This window comes from Zea mays, chromosome 8 (assembly GCF_902167145.1).
Source record: "Zea mays cultivar B73 chromosome 8, Zm-B73-REFERENCE-NAM-5.0, whole genome shotgun sequence".
NCBI classification, from domain to species: Eukaryota; Viridiplantae; Streptophyta; class Magnoliopsida; order Poales; family Poaceae; genus Zea; species Zea mays.
The window spans coordinates 157,251,060-157,265,869 of record NC_050103.1 but is presented as its reverse complement, the minus strand read 5'-3'; the positions used below and the strand labels follow the sequence as shown (position 1 = coordinate 157,265,869).

The window sequence follows — 14,810 nt, the reverse complement described above, 5'->3', positions numbered from 1 at the left end:
TCCACCGAACGATTTTTTCTTTGTTGTTCACTGTAACGCCCACAAGTGCTTTAAACCTAAGATCAAGGAACCATGCAGTTGATAATGTTACTAATTGATGGTGGCAATGAAACGATGAACTATCAAACCTGCAAAAGAAACACCATAGGAAATGGATAGATTGTTACTTCATTAGGCTTTGGAGTTCCCTTAGACATGTTTCAAAGTATATATTTTCATTCATCCTTCTTCAGTTCTGTTCACTAGCACTTTTGACACTCCTTACTTTCTATGAATAGATATGTTTGCCCCACAGTGACTATCTATACTACTTCTTAAGACAGTAGTGTAGGCGTTCACAACAGTGTAGGTACACGGTTCTACCATCAGACGCCAGCAACGAAAGGTGCCGAGGATCTCCTACCCCTCTGCTCCACGATCCCCGCCATCAAAGCCCTCCTCCACCCCCTTCCATTGTTGCCGCTCCACCACCACGCCATGTTTCTCAATCACGCAGGCAACACTGCCCGTCATCCGCGTGCCGAGGATCTCCTACCCCGCCATCAACGGAAGGTGTCGAGGATCCACCCCCCTCTCCTCCCCACACCGTCGATGGCGCGTGCAGATCCCATCTCCTTCAGTCAACACCGTGCCCTCCTCCCCACGGCGTCGATGGAAGTTGGCCGAGGATCTGCCCCACCCTCCTCCCCACGCCATCGATGGAAGATGACGAGGATCTCCTACCCACCTCGCTCAATAGATCTGCGCGATAGTCGGCACCCGCCACCCAGCTTCGGCACGATGATCGGCACCTGGCACCCCCACGCGCAACAGATCCCTCCCCCCGGCGATGCCCATGGAACCCTAAACCGTCATCGTCAACGACAAGGTGTGATCGTACCTCCACTGCCTCCCAGCTACGCGAGCCTAGGCCTCAGCCTCGGCCTTGATGGCGGCATGACTGATCTTCGACTCCATGATGGTGCATCACTGGTACCCTAGAGGGATTTACACATCTCCACAACTACTTCTCGTCCTAGATGCGCATCGCCAACGGCGATAGGCTCGATTCCGGTACAGTTCCTGACCTCGTGTTCGCCCTGAATTTACCATTTTGCTTTGGATCTTTGGATTGATAGGTGTGTTCGGTTTGGTCCTGATTTAGTAGTGCGGTTCACTGGCTAGCAAACTAACTCTAGCAAAGTTCAGGTATTTTCTTCCAATCGAACATGGGGTTTGATATTCTGATTATAAAAACTCAGCATATGACATATTGATATAATGATATTGGTCCATCTTTGCAAATCTGAGGTGGGTAGTATTTAGGTAAATTTCTCCTCATAAGTTAGGTAGGTACCTTGTAATTAGTATGGTCTGATTGGCAGCTTGTGCCTCAGATTGATATAAAATGTAAACACAATTGTTTTTTCCTATGTAGTTGAGGAAACTATGGTCTGATTGGCAGCTTGTGCCTGGGATGCCACTGGAGGCTGCTCCAGATTTGAATTCTTGTTTACTACATCAGGAAATCCAATTTGTAAATTGTTGCATTCTTAGGAAAAAGCAAAGAAAAGCGGCTAAATCAGACAAGTATTGATAATTGACAACCCAGGTTTTCAAAAGCGAAGTTTCCTGACAGTGAGATGTATGCAACACATAGTATTGGTGATTATGTCCTTCAACTTGTTGTTGGTCAGCCATCTAAGAACTTAACATTGCTAGAAACTGGTGAGCCTATCTATTCCCTGACACTGCAGGTAAGATGCTATGTTGCTTTTCCAGACATAGTTCATCTTTTTATATGCTTCCTTTCATTAATATAACCTCAGTTTTGATTCTGAGTAGACATGAATAGAAGGGTTGGTAAAGGTTTTTGAGAAATACCTATCACTAGGGGCGGAGCTAGGCCATTTTTTGGGGTCAGCTGACCTCGATAATTTTCTGAATATCTAATAGAAAAACAGTGTTGATAACAAGAGTTCTATAGTGAAGATTCAATAGATAATAGTGATGACCCCGATAAAATATTTGCTAGCTTCGCTACTGCCTATCACCAATTATATAACAAGACCAACCCAACAGTTGCAAGTGTTGGAACCACAGGTACATTTCCTATCATTAATGATATCGTTATGCAATCATTTTCGTGTGGATGTGTTAATGTATAGACTATAATTGATTTTTGGACATGGCTTTTTGTAACATTTATATTTTTTTCTAACTCAAAGACAGATCATTTATCTTTCAAGATAACATGACAATTTGACACTGCCTTATTCTGCAGCTTGTTGGTCCATATCTGAAAACAAAGTCTGATAGTGACAAGAATATGTCTGTCATATTTGATCTCCTAAGGAAGAAGAAAATTGCAGGCTAGAACACCTTATTTTAAAAGTACACCATTTTCTCAAACAATGCTGAACATATTTGCCTTGTTATTCCTTATGAAAGATGGAAGAGTTTAGATCAAAGTGAATGATGAGGGACATCATTTTGTCTATATGATTGTTGCTTAGTTGCTTCTATGCTATAATATCATGGTTATTCACTGTTCTCATAGACTTCAATGTGTCTGATTTAACTCTATTGATCGCAACAGATCAAAGGAATGCACCTGTGTTGCCTCAGAGATGTGATCTATAACCACTTTGTCTTCTGATTTGATTTCAAAGACTAGAACATATTGTTTCAGTATTTTCAAAGAAACAATGTCATGGGCAGTCGGCTAACACAATTGAATTATCAGAATAAAATATGAGTATGTCCCGGAGCTAGGTATGCTGAGGAAAGGAAACCCATGATGTTAGTTCTCTGTGTGCTTTTTCGATTGTGTTGGTTGTCTTTTTGTTCTCTTTTATCTTTCAAATCTGTCTGTAAACCAGTTTGTGTTAACAATCCTTCTTTTACACTTAGCTGATCCAGATCCAGTCGGAGCTATTCCTGGTTTATGATATGGTGATACTTGAACTATTTAGCCTGCCCAATCTGAATACTTTTAACTATCAAGTATCTTGAGTTAGTTTGTCTATTTGATAACCTGCAATATTTCTCACCCGCTCCACTTCTTTGGGGCACGTTTTAACATTTCTCACTCTGTAACGCTTTCAGACCACTTTTCATATGTTTTTTAGATGCGCTTTTTTTTGGAGACCAAGCTCTAAGGGCAACAATGGAGATGACGAGCGTCTTGGTTTATCAAGAGGAAGTTAATCCCTCTCAACTGAAACTCCCATCAAATTTGGAGCGTAGTGTGTCGATTCAGTTGTAACTATTATATGTTATTTTGGGTTAGCAAACTGTATCTACTAATTTCTCAGACTTACGCCTTTTGAGCTAGAAACTTGTGTAAGGATTTGTTGCACTCAGTGACATGCTGATATTTGAACTATTTAGGCTGCCAAATCTGTTTTTTTTTAACTATCAAGTATCTCAACATTTCTCTCATTCTAACACTTTTAGATGGTTCTCCCCTGTTTTTTTGACATGTTTTAACATCTCTCTCATCGTTGAACTATCAATTTGTGGCTTGAATAAGCAAAAACACCTTAATGTCCCCGCGCAAAAAGGTGGAATCTCCAAAGGTAGCCGAAGCTGAGAACAAGTTACAAAACCGACCACCGAAAAATTTTGTTCAATGATCCGACCATGTGGACAACACATGCTCGAAATGATGACAAAGAGAACCCCCACAAATCTAGTCCCCGGGGCATCAACGCTATAAATTTTGAGCCTGTTGCAAAAGCGAGCGAAGAGCCCTGTAGCTTTTAGCGAGAGAAGAACCCTGTAGCTCCTACCGCTGAAACGGGTAAGCTCGGCGTTGATGCGGACGAGGGCACCTCTCTTGATCCGCCTTGCGTCTCTACTCGTTGATATCTGATTACATAACTAATCAGATAAAATTACATAATTTATAAAAGAATTAAAAATAACACAACTTGAACATAAAAATCCGCTCTATAAATGTTTCTTTTAGTTTTTTTGGTGCCATCTTGTTATATAGAACGTCAAATATTTGACGTCATTTTATACACCTTGCTTTACTTATATGATTAATATCTTTATCAATATTCACATATCTCTATAACATTGATCCTAAATATCTAAATGCATTCTTTCTAGGTAATACTTGACATTTTCAAAACAATATCCTTACTAGTGAAAAATAATAATATCTCATATATAGGGGTTACAATAAGCTCTAAATTTTACACTATAAAATTCAAGAATTAGATTAGGATCAGATTCTATTTTTGTTTATTTTTAAACTAAAATTAATTTAGAACTCAAAAGAATTGTGAAGACATATTTGGATCCTGATGCGTTATACCTACAATCTCCCGCTACAACTCTACACGTGGCATATTTGAGCCGGTAATGCTACCTCGCACTTCGGAGGCCCATGGACCTGATCTTGCCGGGAACCGTGTACCTCCGCCTCTGTCCTCTCTCCACCGATGAAGGGAAAGCAGAAGCTTCTTTTCCCCTTCCTCCAAAAAAGGCATCAAAATTCTTTGCTAAAAAAGGCTTCAAAATTCTCCGCTTAGGGAAAAAAACTTGATTAGGAGCAATCCATCGTTTCTTTACTCCTCGATCGAGAGCCCCATTCGTTAGGGGTTAGGGTCGTAGCGAGGGCTCTGAAATTGGAATCCCAACAGAGGAATTACACCCGCTTTGGGACTTCGGAGAAGGGAATGTCGGCAACCATCGACCGGCTCGCGACACCGAGTGAGTGCTAAAATGTGTTTGCTTCAACTACATGTTGTTGATGATTTCCTTTTTGCCTTTGTGCCTTCAACTACATGATGTTGGGGTTGGAGAGTGGGGCATCTCGCTACTCTGGTTCATCGGTTCAGTTGTAACTCCGCTTTTAGTGGATGTAAAAATTTCCTTCTGTTAGGTTAATATTGACAGTTGACTGCTGAGAACCTGATAATTGATTGACGGACTCAAAATAACAAACATCTCCTTCAAAACTGGGTACTTCGATTCAAAAAGATGAGAGTATTTCTGCTGAATTGATGCCCGCGGGAAGGGGCATAAAATGACTTACAAGTTGTAGCACCATATTTTATTCTTTGTGAAGCATGGCAATTTTCAATTTGCCTACTCATTGTTATGACTGCTATACTGATTTCCGATTTGGATTTGGCTGAGACACGGAATGCTAAGTAGTTTTGTGTGCAGGTCATGAGGGTCGTGCACACAGTGACGAAAAGCGAGAGTGCAATTCTGATGAAGAGAACTCAGAAGGAGAAAGAAAGCCCAAAAAGGATTCCTTCAAGAAGAGAGCAGTTACTACAGGGTATAGATTTAGGCATTCCTTAAGGAGAAAGAGTAAAACAAAGAATGATAACCATATAGCCTCAATAGAAGACATAAGAGATGTTCAAGAGCTGGAGATTGTTGAAAGGTTTCGCCAGTGTTTACTTGATGATGGTCTGTTGCCAGAACATCACGATGATTATCACACGATGTTGAGGTATTGCTGCATCTGATTTGCTCATCTTAAGTTTCTTGGTTCTTCTCTTCTGTCAAGTTTTTATTTCCTGCACAATATTTTTACATGGAAAAAACTCATGAATAGAATTTCGCCCCCTTATTTGGTTTAACTTTTCTTTCTATGCCTTTTACATGTAGGTTCCTGAAAGCAAGAAAATTTAATATTGACAAAGCAAAACATATGTGGTCAGAGATGCTTAGATGGAGGAAGGAATTTGGTGCTGACAATATAGAGGTAAAGCTAATTTTGTAATATACCAAAACATATACCCCATGATATATGTAGTGTGATCATTTCTTTTCGTTTAATTTTAAAAGTCTAATCTGGTCCTTTAGGAATTTGACTACACTGAATTAGATGAAGTTGTGAAGTACTATCCGCAGTTTTACCATGGTGTGGACAAAGATGGAAGACCCGTTTACATAGAACTAATTGGGAAAGTTGATACCAACAAACTAGTGCAGATCACAACTATTGACCGCTATTTAAAATATCATGTCAAGGAGTTCGAGAGATGTCTCCAGATGAGGTTTCCAGCTTGTTCTATTGCTGCGAAAAGGCACATAGACTCGTCTACTACGATATTGGATGTGAAAGGCGTGGTATGTGATTTTTTATGTACAACATTTCCCTCAAACTTTTATTTTATGGTGGTTAGAGTAGCAATTAACTTGTTTTTGTAAGTCTAGAGCCTAAAGAACTTCACAAAAGATGCAAGAGAGCTAATTATGCGGTTGCAGAAGATCAACAATGACAACTATCCAGAGGTATATTCTTCCCAAGTTCAGTACTAGTTTTTTTTTCATTGTCCCTCATTTCCTTGGTTATATCTTCTACCTTATGTTCATGGTTCTTCTTCAAATATTGCTGCTCATGAGTTCACCATTTTTGTCTGGGCCTATACAGCGAAGTAATTTTCTAATGGATTCTCAATGATTTTGCAGACCTTATATCAACTGTACATCATAAATGCTGGCCAAGGATTCAAGATATTATGGGGTACAATAAAATCATTTCTTGATCCAGAAACCGCTTCAAAAATTCATGTATGGTTGCTATTGTTTACTGCTATGGTCTTATCTTACTATTCATGTGTAGTTTTTGGTTTATATATACTGATTCTCACCAATCTTTTTTACATCAAGGTCCTTGGAAACAAGTACCAAACTAAATTACTTGAAATAATCGATGGCAGGTTAGGATCTCAAATCCTGTTAACTAGTTTTCTGTTTTGATTCCATCCTAATGTTTTTCTATTCCATGTTTTCAGTGAACTCCCAGAATTTCTTGGTGGCAAGTGCAGGTGTGAAGAATATGGAGGTTGTCCAAAATCAGACAAAGGCCCTTGGAAGGACCCTGAAATTTTCAAGGTATTTTCCTAGTGCTCTCTTCATCATTCTGACCAGTGGTCCTGTTTTATAATACTAACATAAAAGGCTTCAATTCCCAGAGGGTTATCAATGGTGAGGCAAACTATGGTCGACAAGTTCTTGCTGTATCAAGCATAAATCAGAAGGAAGTTGGTTGTACTGAACACACAACTGTAAGCCTGCTTTACATGGATGTTACAGGGAGCATCTTTTTTGAGATTTCCATTATCTACCTTATAAACCTTTCCCCCTTAGGAGCAGGAAAAAGGCAATGATGCCTCTGCTAAATCTATTTCTCAGGTGGAAGATGTTTCTTCTTCAACGGCTTTAGTGGATCCCATCATAAGCCCTAATTTGACCCATGTGGATGAGGCAAGTATCCTTTTACTCTTTGAGCATCTGCACAGTCAATTATAAGTTTGCTATACTACAGGTTTTATGACTTCAAATGATTCAGTTGCATATATAAAGGCCTTTTTGGGGGTACTGCTTCTTAATGGTTGAACTCTTTATAATCTTTTTAATTGATCAATATGATGATTGATAGATGTTTTACTGTTTACAGTTAAAATTTCAAGGACATGCTTCCTCATCTGATGCTCCTCCCATTATAGGGGATAGCATCCCTGCTGCTGGCAAGGTCATGGATGCATGCTCCAATCCAAGAAACAGCTCGACACCTTCCAGCTCAGGTCTTTATGTAATCATGTCATTCATAGACTAGAGTCCTATTGAGAAGTTCTTGTGATTTGTGACCAACTGCATTTAGACTAACTAGATACAATACTGCACGTACTCAACAGTCTAAATCTCAAGTAGTGGTGCATATTGGCCAATTTCGACTTGTTTTTAAGATTATTATTAGGATAAACAACTAAGTTAGCTTGGGTTACGTTGACTGATTCTTTATGCATGCTTCACCAGGTTCTTTCTCTTTGAGAAATATACCGGCAACATTGGGAGGACTTAAAACTCGAATTGTTGCATGGTCAACATTCGTAATCCTGACCTTGTCAGCATTCCTCTGTTCTGTGCTGAGCATAGTGACCAAAAGGCTCTCAAACCAGGCCATCACATGTGACCACTATAGTGCTGACTTCCATCAAGGATATATGGGAAATGGCACCCTTACATCCGTATTGACACGGCTTGGTGAGCTGGAGGAGAAGGTACAAGCACTTGAAGCAAAGCCACCCCAAGTGCCATTTGAAAAGGAGGAATTGTTACATACTGCTGTTTACCGCGTGGATGTGTTGGAAGCTGAACTAATTTCTATGAAGAAGGTACTCTTGTTTTTTAGATATTGGAGCGAGGCATCTACCATCCAAAGATGGTGTTCTTGCTTTCTTAAAGAAAAAAAAGTAGCTGTAAGCTGATTTACCAGGTTGACCCTAGTTAGATATCTTAAATTTGAAATATATGCTGTGGCTTTATTGTGAGGTAATAATATTTTTCTCAGCCATGTTAGTTACATCCAAGAATTGGGCTGTTTACTAAGTTTCTTGTTTTTTTGTTGTACCAGAAGTGAAATCCTAGATTAATACATGGAGGTCATGAAACAATTAATAGAAAATGCTACTTTTTTGTACTAACATTTGTTTCTCTTGTGAGCAGGCCTTGTATGAGACATTGATTCGGCAGGATGAGCTGCTTGCATATATTGACCAACAACAGACAGCCAAATTTTGTGTAAGTTACAGCCGTTCGTATAGTTTGCCTTTTCCTTTCAAGAACATATCATCTTAATGCTTCCCTCTTCTAGTCAAGGGTACCAAATACGCAATTTCTTATTTGTCCATTCATCATTTGCAGCGGCAGAAGTTCTGTTTCTAAGTACTGGAGTACCTGCCACCTATTTTCGTCTCTTTGGAGATCGCATGCAGCTATTGTGGACCCAGTATACTTGCAAATGTTTTCATATTTGTTGCAGTGTAAAGAAATGCAATTTTTAGAAATACATAGGATTGAGGAGCATGGTAGCTTGTCTTGAGATCGTGTTTTAGCGACAAAAACAGAAAAGCTTGATACCTTGTACGCATTTTCAACCAGATGCAGGCGTAATCTTTCCCCAGTATTTGGTGCAAGGCTCCAGTATTTGGTTTGCTTGTATTATACTATCTCTATTCTCGAATATTTGTCATCTGCTAGTTTATTTTTAAACTAAAACACGACAAATAAAAAGAACGGAGGGAGTATATGTCTTTGTTTGGGGATGTAAATAGAGTGGAACTGTATTTTAGAAAAGAAAGTGTTTGATGAGGCTGTGAGCAGACGAAAAAAAAGTTCGTTACATGTATGAGTGTATTGGAAAAAGATATCTTTTTCTTTCTCTTATCACTTCAAGGGGCTAGGTCACATGAACCAATTGCTACTTTGATTTGGTCCTAAAAGATTTATTGAATTTGATGATTCATCAAAGAATATTAATAAACCACTAGCTGGAGTGTTAAAGACCTACATCCGAACAAGGGACAGGTGACCCGCTTCTTTGAACAGGGACTGTTTGGATCTATTAAGGAGGTGTTTGGTTTCTAGGGACTAATTTTTAGTCTCTTCATTTTATTCTATTTTAGTCCGTAAATTACTAAATACAGAAACTAAAATAGAGTTTTAGTTTCTGTATTTAACAATTTAAAGACTAAAATTAGATAAAATAGAGGGACTAAAAATTAGTACCTAGAAACAAACACGCCCTAAATCTAAAGTTTAGCTAGCTAAGGTTTAGTCAATAATGATATGGAAAAATGGATATATTTGGCTTATACAGTCAGCCGAGGGACTGAGACCTAAGGCCTTCTTCGAATTAAAGGATTGGTAAAACATAGGGATAGAAAAATATAGGAATGAAGTTGCATGGCACTTGTAATTCCATATGAAAATTTTTAAGAGGTTAGACCTATGTCAAAAATAGGGTACATATATCTTTCCGCGAGCCAGTGAAAAATTAGCCCACTTTAGCACAGACAAATTTATTGACTAATAGATTAGTTGTTAGTTCATGAATGGGCTAACAATTAGCACCTCAATTAGCTGGTCTCTTTGGATAGAAACACACTGAAGTTTAGTGGCTAATAATTAGCCCTTGCAATCCAAATATGCTCATATTCATCATTCAGAGCATTCAGTGCACCTAATAGCCTAGGCCCTAGGCAAGCAATCTCAAGACATGTCATTGATAGGGCACTCACTGCACCTAATAGCGTAGGCAAGCGATATCAGGTAACTCATTGTGTTGGATTTATGGGCTTGGCACGATAGAGAAATTCAATTAAATTCTAAAAAAATCTCAACCCCATGTATACCAAGAGGATGGTGGAACTAATAGTACCACATTGCTAGTTTAATTGGAGTGGAACTAGTTTATATGTGAAGGATTCTCTCTCCCGCCAAGTCATGGATGAATGGAGAGAGGATGGAGTGCCACATGCGTGCGCTTGCCTCGCCTAGCCGGGGTGTGGTGTGGATGCACGACATGCACATGGATGGTCCACCAAAACTGGCTCTTGCCTTGTAGGGGCGTGACTTCCTTTTGATGTCCTTATCTTTGGTTACTTGGCTGTTAAGTTAGAGTCCTTATCCAATCACTACTAGATCATAACGTGAGATCTTATCGGATCACGCGATAGATTAGTCCTTATCGGTTCGTGGGACGTGGAGGCAGCTCTACATATTGCGCGTAATAGCGATCGCCAAAATCATCCTAGGAACGAGTTAGGTTTTGCCTCTGCTTATTACTATTGTGTCGTCGTTGTAGTCTTCATCCCGAGCACCGACGTGCATCTGCAGTCGAGAGAGCAGGTCTCTAGAACCCATCGCCTTCGAGATCCTGCACCAGGAGAGGGCGAATAACTTCAATTTATCTATTGTTATATGTGTGTTCTGCATATTGCTTACTAGCATGTTAGGGAACACCATCCTAGTTTATTTATTGTTGTTCATTATTTATATTTATAATTTAATTTGGAATATGTCTACATATTCAACAATCCAAAAACCTTAATTTGGAATATGTCTGCATATTGCTTACTAGCATGTTACCGAATGACTTCCTTTGGTACCTTCGGTGGTTGATGAGCGGTTGGTTCTTATGTGTCCAAACAGGTTAGTTCAGAATGCAGGGGAGTTTGTGGTTACTTTCCCGGGAGCGTACCACAGCGGGTTCAGTCATGGTGAGTGGTCTCAAAAGATAGCCTACATGAAAATCTTCCCTTTTATGTTGCTGAGATGAGAGCAATGTAGAACAATGCCTGCCTCATTTACTACCTTCATTCTTTTTTTTCAAAAGTGCTTAGTGCATCAACGTTGTTTTTAGTAAATGTCTTTGACTGTTGCCTTTTATTGCTATATGTCAGGCCGTTTTGTTGCGCTGTTGTGCACGCGGTTGTAGGGAGGGCGTATTGTGGCGGCTACGAGGGACCGATGTTCCTGTGTGGCGGTGACAACGACACCGTGGAGCCAAGGCAATGTCAGCAAGCTGATTTTTCAGATTGGAATCTATGGTTCTTTTTAAAGATTGAATATGTTCTAGCATCTTAAAAAGATTTGTCAGAATGTAAACATTTGTTCTGAGGTCATTTAGGTCTCAAACAAAATTTTTTGGACTTATTTCGTTGGAGGGAATTGGACATCTCGAGATCTAAATGTGTATAAAAGATCCAAATGTGTATAGAACATATTTTTTTGGGTATCAAATATGATTGTGTGCAAAGCACGAACATTTTACTATAACAATGAAACACACTTGTACATAATTCATCATGGTATTATATGTTGCCGTTGTAACGCACGGGCACTCACCTATCTTATATAATACACTAGGTGAGTGCCCGTGCGTCACAGGCCCGAGTTTCTCTTCGATGTCATCTCGGACAGCTCGTATATGTCATCCTATATCTCATAACTATATAACACATATGTGTATATATAATTTATCGAGATATTATATGTCCCCGTTGCAACGCACGGGCACTGACCTAGTATATTTATAATTTAATTTGGAATATGTCTACATATTCAACAATCCAAAAACCTTAATGTAGACAATTTCTTGGTTTAACTATGGTTGGTTTTGCCGCGGGGCTGAGGCAAGAGAAATTCTTTGGTATGCACTTCAAAAGGTGGAAAGTCAAGGTCACACTCTGACTTATTACTATGAATATGTTCCATGTTATCATGTTAGTAAAGGAAAACCTGAGGGCGTATTGACTCCTAAAGAGGAAAAAATACAACGATGCCAATATTATCTTTATGGGAGCAATTCTTAGCATCCTTGTTGACCGTCTGATTGATGCAAATATACAACACATAGACGAGAAGGAGTTGTGGGATGCACTTACGACTAAGTATGGTGCATTGATTGCTGGCTGTGAATTGTATATCATGGAGAGCTTTAAAGATTATAAGAATTGATCTATTGTAGAGCAAGCTCTTGAAATACAGTGCATTGCCAAGGAACTCAACCTCCTTAAGATTGTTCTTCTTGACCGATTTGAGGCTGGTTGCATTATTGCAAAGTTGTCTTCTTCATGGAGGAACTTCGCCACTTCTCTAAAACATAAGAGACAAGATATATAAGTTGAAAATCTGATAACTTCTTTGGATGTTGAGGAGAAATCTTAGGCTAATGACACAAGTTCTAAAGGATGCGAGGTCCACTCCAGCGCCAACATGGTTCAGAAGAACAACAACAAGGACAAAAGGAAGCCAAAGCCTAACAAGCCCAACAAAACTATCAGCTTCAAGAAGAAGAACAAGGTTGTCGGCGTTTCGAACCCGGGGGGTCCCTGGTCCGACGAGTAAATTGTTGTCGCGTGCCCCAGCGCAGATGGGTCGGCGCGAGACGGAGCGCGAAGGGGGGAAGAAGCCGGAGGGAGACCGGCGTAAAAGGGGAAACCCGCGGCCTTCGTGTTTGTCCCGCGCCCAGGTCGGGTGCGCTTGCAGTAGGGGGTTACAAGCGTCCACGCGGGAGGGAGGGAGCGGCCTTACGCGAGCGCCGTCCCGTCCTTCCCCGCGCGACCAACCCTCCGTAAGAGGGCCCTGGACCTTCCTTTTATAGGCGTAAGGAAAGGATCCAGGTGTACAATGGGGGGTGTAGTAGTGTGCTAACGTGTCTAGCGGAGGAGAGCTAGTGCCCTAAGTACATGCCATCGTGGCAGTCAGAGAGGTTTTGGCACCCGGTTCGTGTGGTGTCGTGGCCGTCGGAGGAGCGCTGGAGCCTGGCGGAAGGGCAGCTGTCGGGGCTGTCGAGTCCTTGCTGACGTCCCCTTGCTTCCGTAAGGGGGCTGAGAGCCGCCGTCGTCATAGAGCATGCGGGGCGCCATCATTACTTGTTTACCGGGGCGAGCCAGATGGGACGTCGGTCTTGTTCCCTGTAGTCTGAGTTAGCTTGGGATAGGGTAATGATGGCGCCTCCTGTGACGTGGTCGGTCTGAGCCCTGGGTTGGGCGAGGTGGAGGCTCCTCCGAGGTCGAGGTCGAGTCTGTCTTCCAAGGCCGAGGTCGAGTCCGAGCCCCTGGGTCGGGCGAGGCGGAGACCGTCAGCTGAGGCCAGGGCTGAGTCCGAGGCCTAGGGTCGGGCGAAGCGAAGTTCGTCGTCTTCCGGGGCTGAGCCCGAGTCCGAGCCCTGGGGTCGGGCGAAGCGGAGTTCGTCGTCTTCCGGGGCTGAGCCCGAGTCCGAGCCCTGGGGTCGGGCGAAGAGGAGTTCGTCGTCTTCCGGGGCTGAGCCCGAGTCCGAGCCCTGGGGTCGGGCGAAGCGGAGTTCGTCGTCTTCCGGGGCTGAGCCCGAGTCTGAGCCCTGGGTCGGGCGAGGCAGAGCTTCCTATGGCGCTCGAGGCCGGACTTGGCTGCTGTCAGCCGCACTCTGCCGAGTGGCGCAGCAGTCGGAGCGGCGCAGGCGGCGCTGTCCTTTTGTCAGGCCGGTCATAGGAGCGGCGAAGTGACTGCGGTCACTTCGGCTCTGTTGACTGAAGGGCGCGCGTCAGGATAAAGGTGTTAGGCCACCTTTGCATTAAATGCTCATGCGATTCGATCGGTCAGCGCGGCGATTGGGCCAAGGTTGCTTCTTGGCGAAGACTGGGCCTCGGGCGAGCCGAAGGTGTGTCCGTTGCTTGAGGGGGCCCTCGGGCGAGACGTGAATCCTCCGGGGTCGGCCGCCCTTGCCCGAGGCTGGGCTCGGGCGAGGCGAGATCGTGTCCCTTGAGTGGACCGAGCCTTGACTTAATCGCACCCATCAGGCCTTTGCAGCTTTGTGCTGATGGGGGTTACTAGCTGAGATTAGGAGTCTTGGGGGTACCCCTAATTATGGTCCCCGACAGTAGCTCCCGAGCCTCGAAGGGAGTGTTAATACTCGCTTTTAGGCTTTTGTCGCACTTTTTTGCAAGGGGACCGGCCTTTCTCGGTTGCATTTTGTTCCGGTGGGTGCGCGCGAGCGCACCCGCCGGGTGTAGCCCCCGAGGCCTCAGAGGAGTAGTTTGACTTCTTCGAGGTCTTAATGTGTTTCGCGATGCTTCGGCCGGTCTGGTTGTTCCCTCATGCGAGCTGGCCGTAGCCCGGGTGCACGGTCGGGTCCCAAGTTCTTAGGCTGGTATGTTGACGCTGTCAACGGTTTGGCCGGAGCTGGGTTTGCGAGAGCAGCCCCCGAGCCTCCGCATAGGGCGAGAGGACGGTCAAGGACAGACTCGACTTTTTTACATACGCCCTTGCGTCGCCTTTCCGCAAGGAGGAGGGGGGGGGGAAGCGCCATGTTGCCCTTGGAGGGTGCCGAACATGGTGTCTCCAGTGAGCTGCTGACGGGTAATCCGAGTGGACGCCCGTGCCCCATTTGTTAGGGGTCGGCTAGAGGCCCGGAGGCGCGCTCCAAAAGTACCTGCGGGTGATCTGCCGGACCCGGTCCCCTTTTGACGGGGTCCGAGGGCTCGATGCCTCCCTCTGATGGGATTCCGTTACAAGATCGTTCCCGCTGGT

General features: G+C 43.0%; 1 protein-coding gene across 2 annotated transcripts; it reads left to right on the top strand.

The window, feature by feature from the left end:
- The first annotated feature begins 4,369 nt into the window (after window positions 1-4,369).
- Window positions 4,370-8,987, top strand: LOC103636210 (phosphatidylinositol/phosphatidylcholine transfer protein SFH6). Of its 2 annotated transcripts, none has more exons than XM_008658563.3 (14): window positions 4,370-4,704; window positions 5,164-5,458; window positions 5,617-5,713; window positions 5,815-6,081; window positions 6,169-6,246; window positions 6,424-6,525; window positions 6,625-6,674; window positions 6,750-6,849; window positions 6,930-7,022; window positions 7,150-7,221; window positions 7,415-7,541; window positions 7,774-8,132; window positions 8,464-8,538; window positions 8,662-8,987. In XM_008658563.3, the coding sequence occupies exons 1-14, from the start codon at window positions 4,671-4,673 to the stop codon at window positions 8,680-8,682; spliced, it is 1,770 nt and encodes a 589-aa protein (XP_008656785.1). In that variant the 5' UTR covers window positions 4,370-4,670; the 3' UTR covers window positions 8,683-8,987. The 2 variants fall into 2 exon arrangements, with proteins under 2 accessions (XP_008656785.1, XP_008656784.1); XM_008658562.4 differs by having other exon boundaries at window positions 4,376-4,704; window positions 7,105-7,221.
- Window positions 8,988-14,810: the final 5,823 nt, after the last annotated feature.

Excerpts from the sequence above, each read along its gene's own strand:
- LOC103636210 (XM_008658562.4), top strand. The coding sequence starts at position 4,671 with ATGTCGGCAACCATCGACCGGCTCGCGACACCGA. Across the intron at positions 4,705-5,163 it reads CGACCGGCTCGCGACACCGA|GTCATGAGGGTCGTGCACAC; the intron begins GTGAGTGCTAAA and ends TTTTGTGTGCAG. Across the intron at positions 6,247-6,423 it reads ACAATGACAACTATCCAGAG|ACCTTATATCAACTGTACAT; the intron begins GTATATTCTTCC and ends ATGATTTTGCAG.